The 17562-nt window shown below is 62.3% G+C and overlaps 1 protein-coding gene across 2 annotated transcripts in view; it reads left to right on the top strand.

Moving 5' to 3' along the window:
* Positions 1 to 17521, top strand: part of COL7A1 (collagen type VII alpha 1 chain) — a 32426-nt gene extending 14905 nt beyond the window's left edge. For both annotated transcript variants that reach the window (XM_075547299.1, XM_075547298.1), the window contains exons 55-119: positions 196 to 267; positions 474 to 518; positions 754 to 780; positions 994 to 1023; positions 1131 to 1211; positions 1286 to 1321; positions 1403 to 1438; positions 1535 to 1615; positions 2078 to 2113; positions 2472 to 2534; positions 2619 to 2663; positions 3520 to 3555; positions 3626 to 3661; positions 3847 to 3942; positions 4036 to 4071; positions 4164 to 4199; positions 4309 to 4356; positions 5515 to 5550; positions 5659 to 5781; positions 5872 to 6072; positions 6166 to 6201; positions 6297 to 6341; positions 6450 to 6518; positions 6601 to 6645; positions 6770 to 6832; positions 6971 to 7015; positions 7450 to 7485; positions 7627 to 7662; positions 7750 to 7794; positions 7999 to 8031; positions 8125 to 8187; positions 8270 to 8305; positions 8385 to 8465; positions 8987 to 9055; positions 9195 to 9230; positions 9305 to 9346; positions 9511 to 9555; positions 9640 to 9684; positions 10310 to 10345; positions 10427 to 10486; positions 10599 to 10706; positions 10826 to 10897; positions 11055 to 11090; positions 11306 to 11365; positions 11473 to 11517; positions 11739 to 11774; positions 11892 to 11927; positions 12008 to 12064; positions 12201 to 12272; positions 12773 to 12844; positions 13008 to 13043; positions 13351 to 13431; positions 13647 to 13700; positions 13783 to 13836; positions 13926 to 13988; positions 14406 to 14468; positions 14573 to 14689; positions 14859 to 14936; positions 15034 to 15087; positions 15207 to 15255; positions 16000 to 16032; positions 16171 to 16257; positions 16459 to 16554; positions 16641 to 16844; positions 17190 to 17521. In XM_075547299.1, the coding sequence (XP_075403414.1) occupies positions 196 to 267; positions 474 to 518; positions 754 to 780; positions 994 to 1023; positions 1131 to 1211; positions 1286 to 1321; positions 1403 to 1438; positions 1535 to 1615; positions 2078 to 2113; positions 2472 to 2534; positions 2619 to 2663; positions 3520 to 3555; positions 3626 to 3661; positions 3847 to 3942; positions 4036 to 4071; positions 4164 to 4199; positions 4309 to 4356; positions 5515 to 5550; positions 5659 to 5781; positions 5872 to 6072; positions 6166 to 6201; positions 6297 to 6341; positions 6450 to 6518; positions 6601 to 6645; positions 6770 to 6832; positions 6971 to 7015; positions 7450 to 7485; positions 7627 to 7662; positions 7750 to 7794; positions 7999 to 8031; positions 8125 to 8187; positions 8270 to 8305; positions 8385 to 8465; positions 8987 to 9055; positions 9195 to 9230; positions 9305 to 9346; positions 9511 to 9555; positions 9640 to 9684; positions 10310 to 10345; positions 10427 to 10486; positions 10599 to 10706; positions 10826 to 10897; positions 11055 to 11090; positions 11306 to 11365; positions 11473 to 11517; positions 11739 to 11774; positions 11892 to 11927; positions 12008 to 12064; positions 12201 to 12272; positions 12773 to 12844; positions 13008 to 13043; positions 13351 to 13431; positions 13647 to 13700; positions 13783 to 13836; positions 13926 to 13988; positions 14406 to 14468; positions 14573 to 14689; positions 14859 to 14936; positions 15034 to 15087; positions 15207 to 15255; positions 16000 to 16032; positions 16171 to 16257; positions 16459 to 16554; positions 16641 to 16844; positions 17190 to 17215 (3855 nt within the window). In that variant the 3' untranslated portion in view covers positions 17216 to 17521. The remainder of the gene's footprint in view (positions 1 to 195; positions 268 to 473; positions 519 to 753; positions 781 to 993; positions 1024 to 1130; positions 1212 to 1285; positions 1322 to 1402; positions 1439 to 1534; positions 1616 to 2077; positions 2114 to 2471; positions 2535 to 2618; positions 2664 to 3519; positions 3556 to 3625; positions 3662 to 3846; positions 3943 to 4035; positions 4072 to 4163; positions 4200 to 4308; positions 4357 to 5514; positions 5551 to 5658; positions 5782 to 5871; positions 6073 to 6165; positions 6202 to 6296; positions 6342 to 6449; positions 6519 to 6600; positions 6646 to 6769; positions 6833 to 6970; positions 7016 to 7449; positions 7486 to 7626; positions 7663 to 7749; positions 7795 to 7998; positions 8032 to 8124; positions 8188 to 8269; positions 8306 to 8384; positions 8466 to 8986; positions 9056 to 9194; positions 9231 to 9304; positions 9347 to 9510; positions 9556 to 9639; positions 9685 to 10309; positions 10346 to 10426; positions 10487 to 10598; positions 10707 to 10825; positions 10898 to 11054; positions 11091 to 11305; positions 11366 to 11472; positions 11518 to 11738; positions 11775 to 11891; positions 11928 to 12007; positions 12065 to 12200; positions 12273 to 12772; positions 12845 to 13007; positions 13044 to 13350; positions 13432 to 13646; positions 13701 to 13782; positions 13837 to 13925; positions 13989 to 14405; positions 14469 to 14572; positions 14690 to 14858; positions 14937 to 15033; positions 15088 to 15206; positions 15256 to 15999; positions 16033 to 16170; positions 16258 to 16458; positions 16555 to 16640; positions 16845 to 17189) is intronic.
* The last annotated feature ends 41 nt before the right edge of the window (positions 17522 to 17562 follow it).

Raw genomic sequence — 17562 nt, 5'->3', positions numbered from 1 at the left:
GGAGAGTGTGGAGGGTAGGGTGGTGATGGGGGGTGGACCCTGCAGAGGGGCATGGGCTGGTGGGGAAATCTGGCATGAATTTTGAGAGGGATGAGACATCTGGGGCTGGGGCGGTGGTGGGCAATGTGGGGGTTGATGGGGAAGCCTACAAAATGTGCTGGGGAGGCACATCTTAGACCAGATTGCTCTTCCCAGGGGATCCCCGGAGCAAGGGGGCCTTCGGGGGATAAAGGGGACCAGGGAGATCCTGGAGAGGATGGACGGAATGTGAGTCCTGCCTTCTGACCCCTGACCTCAACCTCAACCTCCCCAACCCTGCCATCCTGCCTGCCATGCCAAACCATCCTCATCCTTACTTCCTGCGACCCCTTCAGACAGCCCCCAGAGACCATCAGGTCCCCATGAGTCCTTATGGTGCTGCAAAGCTCCCCCAAACTGCTGTCCCCCCCTGAGTGACCTCTGGTTTCGTGCAGGGCAGCCCTGGACCTTCCGGACCCAAGGGAGACCGCGGGGAGCCAGTGAGTCATGTTGGCAGGGCCAGGAGGGATGGAGGCTTCACTGGTGATGTGGCCATGGTCCTGACCAGGAAGCACCCCATGTGGCCCAGAGGTGCAAGGGATGTCCTCCTAGGGCCAGCCTACCTGCAGAGACCTGCCTTTGGGGGACTCAGGGCCAGAGTGGGGTCTAGGGATAAACTTAAAGCATGATCTGGGACCTTGGGTCCCTGTTGACCATAATCATTTTCTTTCTCAGGGTCCCCCAGGACCCCCTGGACGTCTGGTAAGGGTGTAGCTGGGTCTGGTCCTCTGGTCAACCACTGCCATCTCCCTGTTGGCCCCTGTTGGCCCCTGTTGGCTCTACACTGTGTCCCCTGGTTCCTTCCCCCACTGCCTCCCCCTCCCGTACCTGTCAATCCCTACTGAACCCCTCTCCCGCCCGCCTGCCAGCCCTCTCCTGCCGAGCCACTCTGCTCATTGGTCATCCTCCTCACAGGTGGACACAGGGCCTGGAGCCAGAGAGAAGGTATGAGGGTCAGCAGGTGGAGGAAAACTGAGCCCCTGGTGACAGGCTCTGCCTCTGGGTGCCCCTGGCCCAAGGCTGGTCCCTCACTGTGCTTGTCTCGGCGGCAGGGAGAACCTGGAGACCCTGGACAGGAGGGTCCTCGAGGACCCAAAGGTGACCCCGGGCCCCCGGGGGCCCCTGGAGAAAGGGTGAGTACAGCCAGGCCTGGGGGCGGTTGGGGCCTGGGGAAGCTTCTCTGACCCCTTCCTCTCCCTTTTCTTAGGGCATCAGTGGACTTCGGGGGCTCCTGGGCCCACAGGTGAGTGGGGGATGCCCTGCGCCTCATCAGCCTTCCCCTCCCACCTTGCTCCCACCTCTCCTCTGATCTTGTTCCCTGCAGGGCGACCCAGGGGTCCGTGGCCCAGCAGGTGAAAAGGTGAGGGGTGCGGAGGCTTGTGAGGGAGTGGGCTGGGGTCAGCTGTTCTGTCTGAGCCAGGGGGGGGGGGGGGAATCATCACTCTGTCCTCCTCAGGGGGACCGGGGCCCTCCTGGGCTGGATGGCCGGAGCGGGCTGGATGGGAAACCTGGAGCTGCTGGTCCCCCCGGGCAGCACGTGAGTCAGTCCGGTGACCTTTGCCTGTGGGCACCTCTCCGTCTGCCCTTTCCACAAGAACCCAGCCTCATGGTTTTTTTTGGCCAGGAGGCGCTATCTGTTTCTCCTTCCAGAGCCCTGCCTGGTGGGGGTGGGGTGGCCCTGGGGCACAGGAACCAGTGTTCACAGGGTCAGGGGTCCTGCGTGGTGGAAACAGTTCATGCCCTTGACTACTACCATCTGCACCAAAGCTTGGAGCTTCAAGCCCAGCCCTCAGGACTCCTCAGAAGAAAGACATGCCAACCTGCTCCCCCGCCTGCCCCCACTCCCCAACCCCCCACTGAAAACGCTGTGGAGTCCCGCTGTGCCCAGACACACGGGGTCACAATGGCGGGCCTGGCTCAGAGGCCGTTGCAGCTGTGAATGACCCTGTCCATGGGCAGTGGCCCTGAGCCCGGGGCCTGACTTCCAGTTTCTCTTCAGGGAATTTCGGGCAAAGCTGGGGACCCAGGAAGAGATGTAAGTGAAGGTTGCTCTGCAGCAGGGGGAGAAGGAGGCTCAGGGGTCCCGAGGTCAGCTCAGCCAGGGCACCATTGTCACGGCACCAGCAAGAGCTCAGGAGAGTGGCTTCAGCCCGTCCTTGGGAGGGGCCTCAGACCCTGGCAGTTAGGGTCCCCCTTCCGCTCTGCTGTGCTCTGAGGGGATTTAGCAGGACCCTCAGGTTCTGGAAGAATCTTCCCTTGGGAATCTTGGCAAGGGTTCCCTCTGCCACAAGGGGTCTCAATGGGACCTTCCTAGTCCTGACAGTCTCTGCATACACGGGAAGGGGGTGTGCCCCAGGCCCCTTCTCAGTCATTGCAAAGACTTCTTCTTCCAGGGGCTTCCGGGCCTCCGAGGAGAGCAGGGACCACCTGGCCCCCCAGGACCTCCTGGAGCACAGGTGAGTCCAGGGTGGACTTAACCTCTTGCCCCATGATTACCCTCATTCCAACTCCGACCTCTGACCTCTGGCCTGTCCCCACAGGGAAAGGCAGGCGAGGATGGCAAGCCTGGCCTGAATGGGAAAAACGTGAGTGTCTGGGGCAGCTGTGGCAAACCTGTTGGCACCCACCAGCATGGGTGCACTGCCCAGGTGTTCAGCTTTGCATGTCACACACACACACACACACACACACACACACACACACACACACACTCACTCACTCACACCTTACAGTGACCTCACTTGGGCTGGGCCCAGATGTGCGGGGCAGTCCTGAGACACCCTTCAGACAGCCCTGCAGACAGACACACAGTGAGTAAGGTGGACGTGCAGACCTGTGCCCAGTTGAACCTACGCAGACACAGGTACAGGATGAGTGCTACAGACGCAGGTCGAGACTTGCAGACGCGCTTGCCTAAAGACCCATCTGGGAACACCTGGAGACAGTGTTGACTGGCTTCTCCACTGACACTCACAAACAGGCGCAGAGATGCCAACTTGGAGTCCTGGACACACCCGGGCTGAGATAGGACACAGGTCAACCCATGCATTCATCCCCACGGAGGTCCACAGTCTTTCAGGCAGAGGGTCACACACGGATGACGCTCCAGGCACCAGGGACGTGCAGATGCCTGTCTAGCCTATGTAGGCACATCTACGTCTGTGTCAGGGGGTGCACAAAGCTGAGACATTCAGTCACCGCCCCCCAGGAGCACAGGCTCCTGTGTACACAGGTGAGGGTACTCCCTGAGCCAGAAGCACATGGCTGTCATTTGGTTAGAAACCCCGGAGGCTGGAGGCTCCCTATAGTGCTCTGCTAAGGCGAGCCACCAACTCACTTGATAGATATGGGACCACCTGCAGAGGCGCCGAGCCACAGGTACAGACAGAGGCTTGCAGGCAGACATGGGTGAGTGAACTTATTCGAGTCCTCTACCCGCAGGGAGAAGCCGGGGACCCTGGAGAAGATGGGAGGAAGGTAAGGCCCTTCTGCCCGGGGTCTGCTGATCTCAGGCTGGGCCTGCTCTGATGCATCCTGTCTTCCTTAGGGAGAGAAAGGTGATTCGGGTGCTCCGGGGAGAGATGTAAGTGCTGGACTGCCCTGCGGCCTGACCCCCATTCCCACTCCCTCCCAACCCTGAGAGAGAGGGGGTAGGGAAGAGAGAGAGAGAGAGAGAGAGAGAGAGAGAGAGAGAGAGAGAGAGAGAGAGAGAGCGAGCTGCCTCTTCCGGGGCTCCCAGGGTCCTGAGGCCTGCTGCATTCTCCGCAGGGTTACGAAGGCCCCAAGGGTGAGCGCGGAGTTCCAGGTAGCCCTGGACTCCAGGGCCCCCCAGGCCTCCCGGGGCAGGTCGGCCCCCCTGGCCAGGTGAGTATCCAGGGTAGTGCAGGGGCTTGGGAGCCTGCCAGGGGCCCTGGGTGTCCCGAGCCTGTGTGGCCCCTTCCTTCTGTTCCTTCTCAGGGTTTCCCCGGCGTCCCAGGAAACTTGGGCCCCAAGGTGAGTGTGTGTCAGGGGTTAGGGGGGTGATGGGAGGCTGACCAGGGTTGGGAGGCATTTCCCCCACATGGCTGATGATTCTCTGTTCTCAGGGTGACCGTGGGGAGAGTGGCCCCAAAGGAGAACAGGTGAGGGTCCCCCACACTCCTCCTTCGCCTGGTGTATCAGGGCACAGCCTCCCTGATTCCCGTGGAATTCCAGCTGCTTGACTCTAGTTGTCTGTCTGGATGTCTGCAGGGCCTCCCTGGAGAGCGCGGCCTGAGGGGAGAACCTGGAAGCTTGGGGGTGAGTCACCTCGGCCCGGCTCCTCCCCCTCTCCCCCTCTTTGTTAGGGATTCGTGTGTTGCTGTCCACAGTCCGTACATCGGCACTAGAAGAAGCATAAAGAAAACAATGCTATTAGAAAAGACACCCCCAAACCCACTGCCGTCAAGTCAATGCCAGCTCAAAGAGAGCGGCCCCGGGGGACAGACCAGAACTGCCCCGAGGGTCCATTTTTTATGCTGCTTTGGGTGCTCGGTCACCAAGCAAACTGGCTTCCTGTCCGACAATCCGTAAACCCGCAGACCAGACACACTGCTGTGAGTCAGCGCTGACTCATTCATGGTGCCCACTGTGGGGTGCCCAGACTGACAGTCACTGCAGATGGGTGAACGGGAGTAGAGAGCCCGGCCTGTCTCCAACAGAGTGACTGGTGGTTTCGAACTGCTGGCCCTGCTGATGGCAGCCCCACTCGGAGCCCTGCACACAGTGACACACACGTTTCATAGAAACGTCTGATGGCTGTGTGCGTCCCGCGTCACCTGTGTACATCACTGCTACACACGTTGGCGTAATCATTCCAGCATTTTAAGAAAAGTTGGGTCATCATGGCCATGGTCATTTCAGAACCCTTTCTTCTGGTCCCCGCTGGGCTAGCTCCCCACCCCCCTCTTCCCCTGGATAATGAGGAACTCACCTACTGTCTCAATCCAGACACACTTTGGTTCGTGACATTGACCGCAGTCCCTCCCCAGCATGTCCCTGGCCCCCAGGCCCACTTCCTCCCCCAGCCTGGGGTTGACCATCTCCCTTGTCCTCCCTGCCTCTGAGCTGAATCCGTAGGCCAGCGCTGCCCTCTAGATCTCTGTGGCGATGACTGGAATGAGTGCCCACCCTGCTGGTCATCATCCACTTTATAGGCCTGTCCACCGCTTGGCTGAAGTGGAGGAGCCCTGAGGTCGGCTCTTGACTCCAATCTGCCACTTCCCCATCCCCTTACCCTCAGCCCCTCCTGGGGTGCTCAGTTCCCTGACTGCCCTGTAGTCCACTCCCGGGGGAAGCTGGGTCTCAGGGACATGCCAGAGAGGGCAGTCTGGGCATGAGGCTGGGGGAGTGGGCACGTCATAAGTTTCTGGGGGCGACTCGCCCACTGGCAGCTCCTCACTCAGCCTGTGTCCCCAGAATGTGGAGCGATCATTGGAGGCTGTTGGCATCAAGGTGAGTTATTTAGGGCCTGAGATGAGGGAGGGGGTGTCCCTCGGTGCACATAGCACCCACAGGACCCGGGGGGGGGCATGTTCCTCTGACCCCTTCCGAAACCCTCAGGTGCCTGTTCTGCGGGAGATCGTGGACATCTGGGACGAGAGCTCCGGCAGCTTCCCATCCGGGCTTGAGCGGCGGCGTGGCCCCAAGGGGGAGCCAGGAGATCAGGGGCCCTTGGGCAAGGAGGTGACTGGTGGGGGTGCCCACTGGCTGTGCCCCATTGGGGTGTGATTGTATGCCAGCAGTATTCATCTTTCCCTCCCCCCGCCCCCCCAGGGCCCCATAGGCTTTCCTGGAGAGCGAGGTGTGAAGGGTGATCGTGGAGACCCTGGTCCTCAGGGACCACCAGGTCTGGCTCTTGGGGAAAGGGGCCCCCCTGGGCCTGCTGGCCTTGCAGGGGAACCTGGAAAACCTGGGATTCCTGGAGTCCCTGGCCAAGCTGGAAGTTCGGGGGAAGCAGGCCGGCCAGGAGAGAGGGTGAGCCGGGGCTGACTAGGGAGCGCCCGGGGAGGGTGTCAGGAGGGGCTAGCAGCCCCAGGAATGTGACTGCATCTGCTGTCTGCCCCCCAGGGTGAGCGTGGAGAGAAAGGTGAACGTGGAGAGCAGGTAAGGGCGGGCAGGTGGGCACAGGTCCTGGGTGCTCGTGGCGGCTCTCTGGAGGCGGGGCTGGGGCAGTCACCCCATTTCTTTATTTTCTGCAGGGCAGAGACGGCCCTCCTGGCCCCCCTGGGCCCCCCGGCCCCAAGGTCTGTATCTGCTGTCCTCCTTGGTTTGGGCCCCAGAAACCCCCATGTGTCTCTGATCCCAGAGCCCTCTGTGCTGACCCCGGGAGGACTGTGTCTTCCTGCTTACAGGTGGCTGTGGAAGACCCCAGCCCTGGACTCCTTGGACAACAAGGGCCCCCTGGCTTCAAAGGCACTAAGGTCAGCATGTGGGACCCACCCCAGGGCGGGGGAGGGGGGCTGTCATGACAACTGGGACTGACTTGACATCTCGTGCCCACAGGGGGAGCCAGGGAACGATGGTGACCGAGGCTCCAAAGGAGACAGGGTGAGGTCCCTGGCCAGCCACCACACTTCCCCTCCTCCTGGGGACACAGCAGGGGTGGGGTGGGGGGGCGTGCACAGGGGAGCATGGGAGGCACTGGGGCTCAGGCACCACACTCCACTTGCAGGGTGTCCCGGGCACCAAAGGAGACCGGGGAGAGCTTGGAGAGAGGGGTCACCCTGGCAGCCCGGTGAGTCCTTGCCCACAGGGCACACAGCTCGGGACCCAGCCCTTATGGCCCCAGCGCAGAGCATGTTCTGCAGCCCAGGGAGTGCTGGGTGGAGCAGCTGGGCTTGGGGGACAGGATCCTTAAACCTATTCTCTTTAGGGTGTCCCAGGAGAGCGCGGCGTGGCTGGGCCTGAAGGGAAGCCGGTGAGTGGGGACGCAGGCAGGTGAGGGAGGATGACTCAACACCCAAGACCAAACTCATTGCTTTCAAGTCCATTCTAGTGGATGTGGCTCCTAGTGACCCTTCAGGGCAACGCAGGCTGCCCCTCCCCTTGGGGTGGCCGGTAGATTTGAACTCCTGACCTGTGGTGAACAGCCCAACAGAGAACCTTCTAAGTCACCGGGCCTCCTTTGGAGAATGGTGGCCTTTAAGAACTAAGCCTCTCCCCTGCCTACTGTGTGCTGGCTGCCAGCAGTGGGTGCTGTCTGTGAAGGACCATCTGTTGGGCGTGTGCAGGCCCCTGGGTGGCCTGCGTCTGTGGGTGCCTGGGAGGGTGGGGGCCTACCCAAGGCCCCAGAGGTTGGGAAAAGGTACAAGAGGACTAGTTTGGGGCTCAGCAGTCCTCTTCTCTCTCTAGGGCCTGCAGGGTGAGAGGGGAGCACCTGGCCCTATGGTGAGTACCCCAGAGCCCACATTTTGCTGTCACCTCTGCCCCCAGCCTCTAGTGCTCAGTGCTGCCCCAGTGTCCCTGGTGGCTTGAGGCTGACCCTGCCCAGACTCGGCAGCCTTGCTAAGTTCTCTCTGTCTTCAACAGGGTGGCCACGGAGACCCCGGCCCACCTGGTGCCCCAGTGAGTGAGCCTGGAGGGGTGGAATTGGCCCCCCTGAGCCCAGACACTCCCCCAACTCTGACCCCTCTCCTTGACATTTTTCTCTAGGGTCTCGCTGGCCCTGCTGGCCCCCAGGGACCTTCTGGACTGAAGGTGAGTGCAGGCGGGTGCAGATAGGTGGGTGGGAGGAGGCTCCTTTGAGGCCTGTCTGCACCTCCAATAACATCTGCCAACTTTCTGTGGTGTTGGCCAGGGCTCTGGGGTATGGCTGCGCTCCAGGGTGACCCCTCTGTGCATGCGGGTGGGCAGTGGTCTCTGGCTCACCAGTGGGGTCATGCAGTCTCTGGACCTTTGCAGGGGGAGCCCGGAGAGACAGGACCACCGGGACGGGTAAGTGGCCTGGTACATGGGTTAGGGTCATGAGGGTGGGGGTGGGGCAGAATCTGTAGGCTTGGGGTGGCCCTAAACTTTTTCTCCCCTTAGGGCCTCCCTGGACCTACTGGGGCTGTGGGACTACCAGGACCCCCCGGCTCCTCAGGCCTGGTGGTGAGTGTGTCCCTTATGGCCTCTGCCCACATCCCTACCCCCTGGGTCCCCTGTTCCTCACATCAGACTTGTTCTTCCTTAGGGCCCGCAGGGGGCACCAGGTTTGCCCGGACAAGTGGTGAGTCCTGAGGAGCAGTGGTGGGCTACAAGGGTCAGTGGTTAGCACACAGGTCTCTGACAGCGCTCCTCCCCTGCAGGGGGAGACGGGGAAGCCCGGAGCCCCAGGGCGAGATGGCACCAGTGGAAAGGATGGTGAGAGAGGAGCCCCTGGTGTGCCGGTATGTCCGAGGGGCTAGCTGCAGGGCTGTGCTGTGTTGGGGTCTGGGTGTGAGGAGGAGGAGGAGGAGAGGAGTTGGAAGAGGAGAAAGAGGAGGAGGAGTTGGAAGAGGAGGAGGACTTGGAGGAGGAGTTGGAGAAGAAGGAGGAAGTGGAGGAGTTGGAGGAGGAAGAGTTGGAGGAGAAGGTGGAGGAGTTGGAGGAGGAGGAGGACATGAAGGAGGATTTGGAGGAGTAGAAGGAATTGGAGGAGGAGGAGGAAGCATTGGAGGAGAAGAAGGTGGAGGAGTTGGAGGAAGTGGAGGAGTTGGAGGAGGAGGAGGTGGAGGAGTTGGAGGAGGAAGAGTTGGAGGAGAAGAAGTTGGAGGAGGAGGAGTTGGAAGAGGTGGAGGAAGAGGAGTTGGAGGAGGTGGAGGAGGAGTTGGAGGAGAAGAAGGAGTGGGAGGAGGACTTGGAGGAGGAGGAAAGGGAGGAGGTGGAGGTCCCCAGAGAGGCTCACATTCTCCATACTGCACTGTCACAGGGGACACCAGGCCTGCCAGGCCCTGTCGGACCCAAAGGAGAGCCTGGACCCGTGGGGCCCCCTGGACAGGTGCTCGCTGACCCCCAGACTCCCACCTCCTGTGCATTCCTTTGGTGCCAGCTGCCCGGAGGGAGGCTGCTGGCTTGGGGGCTGGGGGTGGGTGTGGGGGTAGGAGGCTGGCTACCTCTCTGAGCATCCCGCCCCCCAGGCGGTGGTCGGACTCCCTGGAGCAAAAGGAGAAAAGGTGAGTGTGGATGTGAGGCAGGGTGGGGGGCCGTGGAGTGGGGCGCAGAGCCCCTGACCCCTCTGTCTTCTCAGGGAGCTCCTGGAGGGCTTGCTGGAGACCTGGTGGGAGAGCCGGTGAGTGTGGAACTTCTGACGGCAGGTAACCTCTGTCCACAGCGCATGACCTTTTAATCTCCATCACCAGCCCCACTCCTGACCCCTGGCCTTTTGCCCCCTCCTGGGTTCCCTCTGCTTATGGCTCTGTGGTCGACTTTGACCCCTGACCCCCATTTTGACAGGGACCCAAAGGTGACCGAGGACTACCAGGGCCTCGGGGGGAGAAGGTGAGTGGGGCCTGGCTTGGGGTCTGTGCTGGGCAAAGGGGGTATGGTGGATAGCCAGAGCCTTTAACCATCCCTCCCATGCAGGGTGACGCTGGCCGTGCAGGGGAGCCTGGAGACCCTGGGGAAGATGTGAGTCTGGGGTCTGGGCCAGCCTGAGCCCCAGGTGGGGGGCTGGAGCGTGATTGTGGGTGAAGGGGCTTGGTGGGCGGGGGCCTGTGCGCCAGTCTGAACCTCTGAGCTTTATCACACCCTCCCCTGGGGTGGGGGCAGGGCCCCACCCCTCGAGGGTCCCTCAGGATCATGCGTCCTTGATTTCCACACTCCTGGGGGTTGGGAGCCCCCTCTCTGCTTGCACACATCTGTTCTTCGCTCTGTTCCTTACCTGTGTGTCCCTCACCTGTGTGTCCCTGTCTGACAGCCCCACTCTCAGACACATCTGAGTTTGTGCAGGCCGAGCCTGGGCTGTGTGTTTCTCATCCTGCCCCCAGACCCCGCCACCCAGCCTGTGTCCAATGGTCACTTCCCACGTGTGGGATTTTGGTCATACCAAAGCCACCTCAGGGAGCTGGGGCTGGGGCGGGGGCATGTCTGGCTCTGTCTACATCCGTGCCCTCTCATTTGGGCCTCTGGTCACCAAGCCCCTGGGAGCCAATCCAGGTGTCTGGGACATCACGCACCTGGAGCCCCTGGGCCGAGCCTCATCTCTGAGGTCATGTTCCTCTCCTCTCAGTTGCTGCCAACTTTTTCTTTCTAGGGTCAGAAGGGGGCCCCAGGACTGAAAGGTTACAAGGTACTGTGCTCTAAAGAGGGCCTGCTGGGGCTCAGGTCTAGAGGCTCCTGGAGCCTGGTCTGACCCTCCTTTCCCTCAAAGGGTGACCCAGGTGTTGGTATGCAGGGCGCCCCCGGGCCGATTGGTGCTCCTGGTATGAAGGTAAGCCGACCGTCACTAGGGGCAGAGAGGACCTGAGTTCAGTCCTTGGTGGGGCGGTGGGGTGCGGGGGGAGTTGCAGGGCCCACACCTCTCCTTGCTGTCTCTGTTTCAGGGAGACTTGGGCCTCCCTGGGCCCCCCGGCCCTCCTGGTGTCGTGGGGTTCCCTGGTCAGACAGGCCTGCGAGGAGAGACGGGCCAGCCGGGCCCCAGCGGAGAGAGGGTGAGTAGTTGGGAGCAGCCTGTGGCACGTGGGACTGGCATCAGGATGTCTGAGTTCTAGGGTCCGGGCGCTATTTGGGGACTCTCACTTCTGGCCCTCTGGCTTCCTTCTTCTGGTAGGGCCTGGCAGGCACCCCGGGGAGAGAAGGAGCCCCAGGCCCTGTGGGGCCACCTGGCCCCCCAGGCTCAGTGGTGAGTACAGCTCCTCTGAAGGCCCCAGGTGTCTGATCCTCCCGTGTCTGTGTGTCCGTTTGTCCTTGGGCGGGCACTCTGGCACAGTACGCGGTTGGGTAGGTTCCTGCAGTTCTGCGGGGCGACAGGAACCCCCCTCACTTGCTCTGACCCGCAGGGAGCACCAGGGGCCTCTGGATTCAAAGGAGACAAGGTAGGAGGGCAGTGCTGCTGGTTTCTCTGACACCTCTGTCGACACCCTCTGACTTCCACCAGCCTGCCCGCCACCCGCCCAGTTATGTCCCCATCCCCTGATGTCCCCAGGATCCTCACTGAATTTCTGTGACCCCACTGACCATAGTGACCCTGTCCTGGTCCCCAGCCCCCTCTGTCCCCCTCACTCATCCTGGTGTGTTTGCTGGTTCCCAGGGAGACCCTGGCGCAGGACCCCCCGGAGCCCGAGGAGAGCGAGGGGAGCCAGGCGTCCGGGTATGTGGGGCATACTGTGGGGGGAGCACAAGGGGCGCCTCCCTCTCCTCTCGGCTCCTGCCTCTGGTTCCCAGCCTTGGACTCACTGAGGCCACTGTCCCATCCAGGGTGAAGATGGCCGGCCCGGCCAAGAGGGCCCTCGAGGACTCATGGTGGGTGCCCTCCAGGAGACAACCTGGTGTCGCATTCTTGGTGCCCTCAGGCGTGCCTGTCCTTCCCGACTGTCCCTCCTCTGGGGACACTGTGCAGTCCACCCCCGCCTCTCTTGTCCATGCTCTAGTCTTCATCTCCCTTGCTCCCCCAGACCCCTTCCTGAATGTCCCCCACAAATCCCCCCACATTCCCCCAGCCCATGATCTTTTTCCCTCCACAGGGCCCCCCAGGCAGCCGTGGGGAGCATGGGGAGAAGGTCAGTGTGGGAAGTGGGTCCGGGGGAGTGGGGTGCTGAATGGGAGTGGGGTGGGCCTTGCAGTTCAGAGCTGGGACTTCCCAGTTTAGGCTGGACTCATGTGTTTCCACCCTGTAGGGAGACGCTGGCTCTGCGGGCTTAAAGGGCGACAAGGTGAGTGTCGGCCTGAGGGAGGGCAGGAGCAGGGATGTGCGGTGACACTGACTCCTCTGATGGCCCCCCTTGCTCCCCAGGGCGACTCAGCCGTGATCGAGGGGCCTCCAGGGCCACAAGGTGCCAAGGGAGACAGAGTGAGTGGGTCTGGCCCCGGTGGAAAGTCAGTTTCACTGGATTTGAGGAGGGGCCCCATACCTGAGAGCACAAGTCCACAAAGGGGGGAGGGTGTCCCAACCCTGACCCAAACCTAACCCCTGACCCCTGACCCAGGGCGAACGAGGGCCTCGCGGCATAGATGGTGACAAAGGACCTCGGGGAGACATCGGGATCCCTGGAGAAAAGGTATGGGGAGAGGGTGGGGTACTCTGTTGCTGGTCAGGAGGGGTTTCTGTGGGTTGTGGGGCCCCCTGGGGTCTTGCAGGGCAGAGAGGACTCTAGGGGCTGCAAGGGAACTTCTCAGGCTGTGCCAAGGGAGCTTTTCAGGGTGCTATGAGGAGGAGGCTCTTAAGAGGGCTCCAGGCTTTGGGGAGAGGTCAGGTGAACTTCTATGAGGAAGAGGATGGGCTTCTTGGGTGCTCAGGGTTCTGAGGATTCATGGGGAGAGGGTCAATGGTACGGGGTGGGCCAGGAGGAGGCAGGGTGTCCCAGGTGAGAAAGGAGCCCCTCTCTGGGCCGCAGCCCCACCCTCCCTGCAGCACCGACATGGGCAAGAAAGGGTGGGGACTGGGGCCATTGTGGGAGTAATACTGGGCTTCCCTGCCACAGCTGGTGGGTCCCAGCCAGACGCCCAGTCTGCACCCTAGCCCAGCCCTGAGAGTGGCCCCCTCTCGGTCATTCCACAGGGTGCCAAGGGGGAATCTGGGGACAAGGGCTCTGCTGGGTCGCTGGGAGTTCGTGGACCGGCGGGACCCAAGGCAAGTCCATGCCTGTACCACAGCCCTCCCCCCTCCCTGTTGTGTACACATGCATGTTCACGTGTGGCCTGTGCGTGGCCCCATAGTCACTTGAGCTGCATGAGCAGCGGATCGGGGGTGCAGGTTGGAAGCCCCAGTCCCCTCTGACTCGTGTATCCCACAGGGAGTACCCGGTGCTGAAGGGACCCCTGGTGACCCGGTAAGAAGGCCCTGCTCCCACCTCTGTCCCCACAGGTCCCTTCCCCACGACGCTGCTGCTCATGTGGTAGCCTGGGACCTAACAGGGGCTTCCTGCTCTCATGGGGGGGTCTTCATCCTGCCTGGGGAACCCCAAGGGCACAGGAACCTTCTCTGGGGGTTCTGCCCGAGTCATAATCCACTGCCCATGATGCCTCCTGCCTCCATGGACAAGTCTGAGCCTGATGTCACCCCTGACCCCGACATCCCAGTGATCCTCTTTGGTCCCCCTAGTCTTCCCTGCCTCACACAGACTCCTCTCCCCGCAGGGACCCCCAGGGAAAGATGGAGTCCCTGGGATACGGGGGGACAAAGGAGAGGCCGGCTTCATGGGTCCCCGGGGCCTCAAGGTGAGGAGGGTTGGGTGGGAGACTCTGGTGTTGGAGGGCGAGCTCTCTGGAGCCCCAGGTGAGAGATCTGGGCCAGATGTCAGGGCACCCGGGGTTGGTTGCTTATGGGACAACAGGCCAGAGGTGGGAGGTACTGGGGCCACTTTGGAGCCTGGATTGAGGGTCAAAGGGTGAAATACGTACAGGGTGATTCTGCACTTGCTCTCTTCCCTCAGGGTGAGCGTGGAGTGAAGGGGGCCTGTGGCCTTGATGGAGAGAAGGGAGACAAGGTACAGAGGTCGGGGCTGGGGGCCGGGCGTGGGTGAGCAGGGCCCTGGGCTGAGGGCTGATCCTGCCACCTGGCACCTGCAGGGAGAAGCTGGTTTCCCAGGTCGCCCTGGGCTAGCGGGACACAAAGGCGAGACGGTGAGTGGAGGGGGCACCTCCACAATGGGAGTGGGAGCAGGGAGGGAGGTGTGTGGCCCTGGGCCTGACTCACACCCCCTCTTCTCCAGGGGGAACCAGGCATGCCCGGCCAGTCAGGGGCCCCTGGAAAGGAAGGCCTGATAGGCCCCAAGGTACGGGGTCTCTGGACAATGGATGGCATGGGATGATGTCAGGGTGGGCAGGGGCGGTTGGGGCCAGAGCAGGCCTGACACTAGGGTATCCAGAGGATCTGCCCTTGGGCTTTCAGGTTCTAGGGCAGAGGTCATGGGGACTGAGTGTTAAAAGCTAGAATACAAGGCAGTGGGGTCAGTTGGTGCTGTGGACTAGGGCCCTGACCACAGGGGGAGGGTTGGAAGGTCCCTCTAAGCTAAGGAAGTGGGTGGAGTCAGAGCTATGAGTTTTACAGTGGGGGCTGGTGGGGGTAACGGCAGATCGAGGGTCCTGGGTGGGTGGGGTCCCCGGTCCCAGGAGGCTGGGTTGAGGAGCAGTGGGCGGCTGGGCTGAGGGAGGGCAGGGAGGAGGGTCTCTCACACATCTTCTGTCCCTAGGGCGACCGAGGCTTCGACGGGCAGCTGGGACCCAAGGGTGACCAGGGCGAGAAAGGGGAGCGGGTGAGTTCCTGCCCGGGGCACAGTGCATCGAGGGGAATGTGCTCCTTGGGGACAGGCACATCTCTGGGGGCTCTGACCCCTCCCCTTCATCTGCCTCTCCCCAGGGACCTCCAGGAATGGGGGGCTTCCCAGGACCCCGGGGCGCTGATGGCTCTAGCGGTCCACCTGGGTCACCTGGAAGTACTGGTCCCAAAGGTCCGGAAGGGCTTCAGGGCCAGAAGGTGAGATGCCCCCACTCTGACCCTTGACCCTGGAGCCACCCTGACCCCTGGCCTTACCACTCCTCCCCCAATCTCCCTGACCCAGCCTCTGAACCCCTAACCCCCAACTTTCCTGACTTCATACCCTGCTGGTTTCTGACCCCACATACTTGTTCCTCTTGTCTGACAGGGTGAACGGGGTCCCCCAGGAGAGAGTGTGGTGGGGGCCCCTGGAGCTCCTGGGACCCCTGGCGAGAGAGGGGAACAGGTGAGTGCGGACTGCTGACCTGGGAGTGAGGGGTTGGTGGACCCTCCGGTGTCCCTGAGGCCAGTGGTCACAGCCTGGTTCCACCTGTACCACACAGGGACGGCTGGGGCCCGCCGGTCCCCGAGGAGAGAAAGGAGAGGCCGCATTGACCGTGAGTGGGGCTGGACTGGGCTGGACCCTGACTAGTTGCTGCCCCTCCGCGACCCCTGAATCCTGTGTACTTGCCCTGGTCTGTGGGTGCTTCATGCCACCTGTGCTCCTGTCTCCCAGGAGGCTGACATCCGGGGCTTTGTGCGGCAGGAGATGAGTCAACACTGTGGTGAGTGGGTTCCCCCGACAGGGCAGGGAGGGTCCCCAGCCCTTATAGGCTGCCAGCCACCAAGGAGACGGATGGCCATGTCCAAGGACACATTTGCCAGGGGGCCAGTCCTGCTGCTGATGGGGACACCCCCAGCCAGACAGACACACACTAATGGGTGGCCATCCAGACAGGCTTTTCCTTGGGCAGATGTGGGTGGACAATGGGACACTGTCATGCACGGCCAGGAGGGGAGAGGGGACGATGGGCAGAGCCCACAGGCAGGTGGGGGTACAGGAAGACATAGCCCTGATAGAAGCTGGCAGGTGACATAGCAGCTGCTGGGGCTTCCTTGTTCTTGGATGCTGGTGTGGGCATGGCAGCGGGCAGGGGGCCGATGTGGGTGGGCGTGGAGCCAGGCAGGCAGGCAGGTGGTAGGTGATGGCCCTGAGGAGGGGAGTGCCTCTCTGCCCATCTCTACCTGCGCCTGCTGACCCTGTCCCTTGCCTCTCCCTCCCCCTCTCCCCTGCTTTGTCCCTGTCTCTTGCCCTTTGCTGGCCGGTCCCATCATCCCTCTGTTCTGTCTACTTTTCGCTATCCCCCACCCCAACCCCGCCGCTCCTGCTTCTTACGCTCTCGTCTCTTATCTTCTCTCGTCTCTCTGCTGCTGTCTCTCTCTCTCTACTTTGTCTCCACACACGTCTCTGCTTTCCCATCTCTCTCCCTGTCCCTTTTGGTCTCTGTTGTCTCTCCGCCCGCCCCCAGCTTGCCAGGGCCAGTACGTGGCATCGGGATCACGTGAGTGTTTTCCTGGAGTCCTGCCTGCCCGTCACCTGGGAGCTCCCAGCAGGGGCCTGGCTGGGGGCGGGGGTGGTGGGGTGGGTTTGGGGGACCCTGCTGACCGCAGGGCCCCTGGACCCCTTCTCTTTGCTCCAGGGCCCCTCCCTAGCTATGCCGCAGACACTGCCGGCCCACAATCCCAGCATGTGCCCGTGCTCAGGGTCTCTCATGCAGAGGTGGAAGGTGAGCAGGGCTGGACCTGGGGTGCAGGTGCGAGTGGGGCCGCAGGCACCTACACAGCCCCACAGGCAGGATGCAGGCATGAGCTCTCTTGTGTGCGCTCCTGGGGAGATGGGTGCTGGCTGCCCCAGGACCGGGGTTAGGTGGCAGGTGCTTGGCCCTCCCTGGGCCCACTCCCTGCAGCCCATCTTGCCCTGAACGCAGGCCGGCTGCCCCCTGAGGATGATGAGTTCTCCGAATACTCTGAGTATGAGGTGGAGGGGTACGAGGACCTGGAGGAGGCTGCCTGGGAGAGTGCAGGTGAGGATGGGGCGCTGAGCCCTGGGACTGACCTCTGACCCCATTTTACTTCACACTCCCCCTGCTGACCTCTAACTCCCCACTAGCCTCAGACCCCTGCTTGCTGCCACTGGACGAGGGCGCCTGTGCGGCCTACACTCTACGCTGGTACCACCGGGCGGGGGCAGGGGGCACAGGAACCTGCCGGCCCTTCGTCTACAGCGGCTGCGGGGGCAACGCCAACCGTTTCGGGACCCGTGAGGCTTGTGAGCACCGCTGCCCTCCTCGGGTGCTCCAGAGCCAGGGTGCAGGTAAGACAGGCCCACATCCCCACTGCCTGCCTGGGCCAGCCCCCTGGGGGAGGAGCCCCCTGGGCCGGGTACTGGGTGAGACCCTGGACCCCTTCCGACTCTAGGACGTGAGACAGACCTCAGGCCAGAGGACGGCATACAGAAGCCTAGTTAGAGTCCCCAGTGTGGTTCCCCCTCCCGGACCGAGCCCCTGCTCTCTGTTTTAGGGGCCTGAAGGTAGAGCCTGTATGAGAACGGAGCCCACACTCCCTGGTGTGGCCCAGCCCCCTCCCACTTTCCCCTCCTTCCTTGCCGGATCAGGGCAGAAGGTCAGCCAGCTGAACACACCTTCCACCCCTTACACAGGTGCCGCGACACAGACCGTGAACTGATGCTCGTCCTGGAGGAGTCTGGGCCCCTCCCCTTGGTGCTAGAGGCCTGTGTGCACATGGGCGTGTGCGTGCATGTGTCCGTTATTTCAGGGACTTGGTCCTCGTGGTGGGTCTGGCCTTGCCCCCTGTGGACAAACCCCCATTGTGGCTCCTGCTCCCTGGCGCTGACTCACTGTGGGGGCTGGCTGTGGCGGAGAGCGGACATGACTAGTGTCTGACCTGCCCTGTGACCCAGGCCTGTGATGACATGGTGCTGATTCTCGGTGGGGAGGGGGGCATTAAAGCTGCTGTCTTCAAAGACCCTCATTGTGACTCTTTGGGGAGCTGTTGGGCGGGAGGGGGTAGAT

This window comes from Tenrec ecaudatus, chromosome 4 (assembly GCF_050624435.1).
Source record: "Tenrec ecaudatus isolate mTenEca1 chromosome 4, mTenEca1.hap1, whole genome shotgun sequence".
Classification (NCBI taxonomy): domain Eukaryota; kingdom Metazoa; phylum Chordata; class Mammalia; order Afrosoricida; family Tenrecidae; genus Tenrec; species Tenrec ecaudatus.
This window is presented reverse-complemented; position numbering and strand designations above follow the sequence as displayed.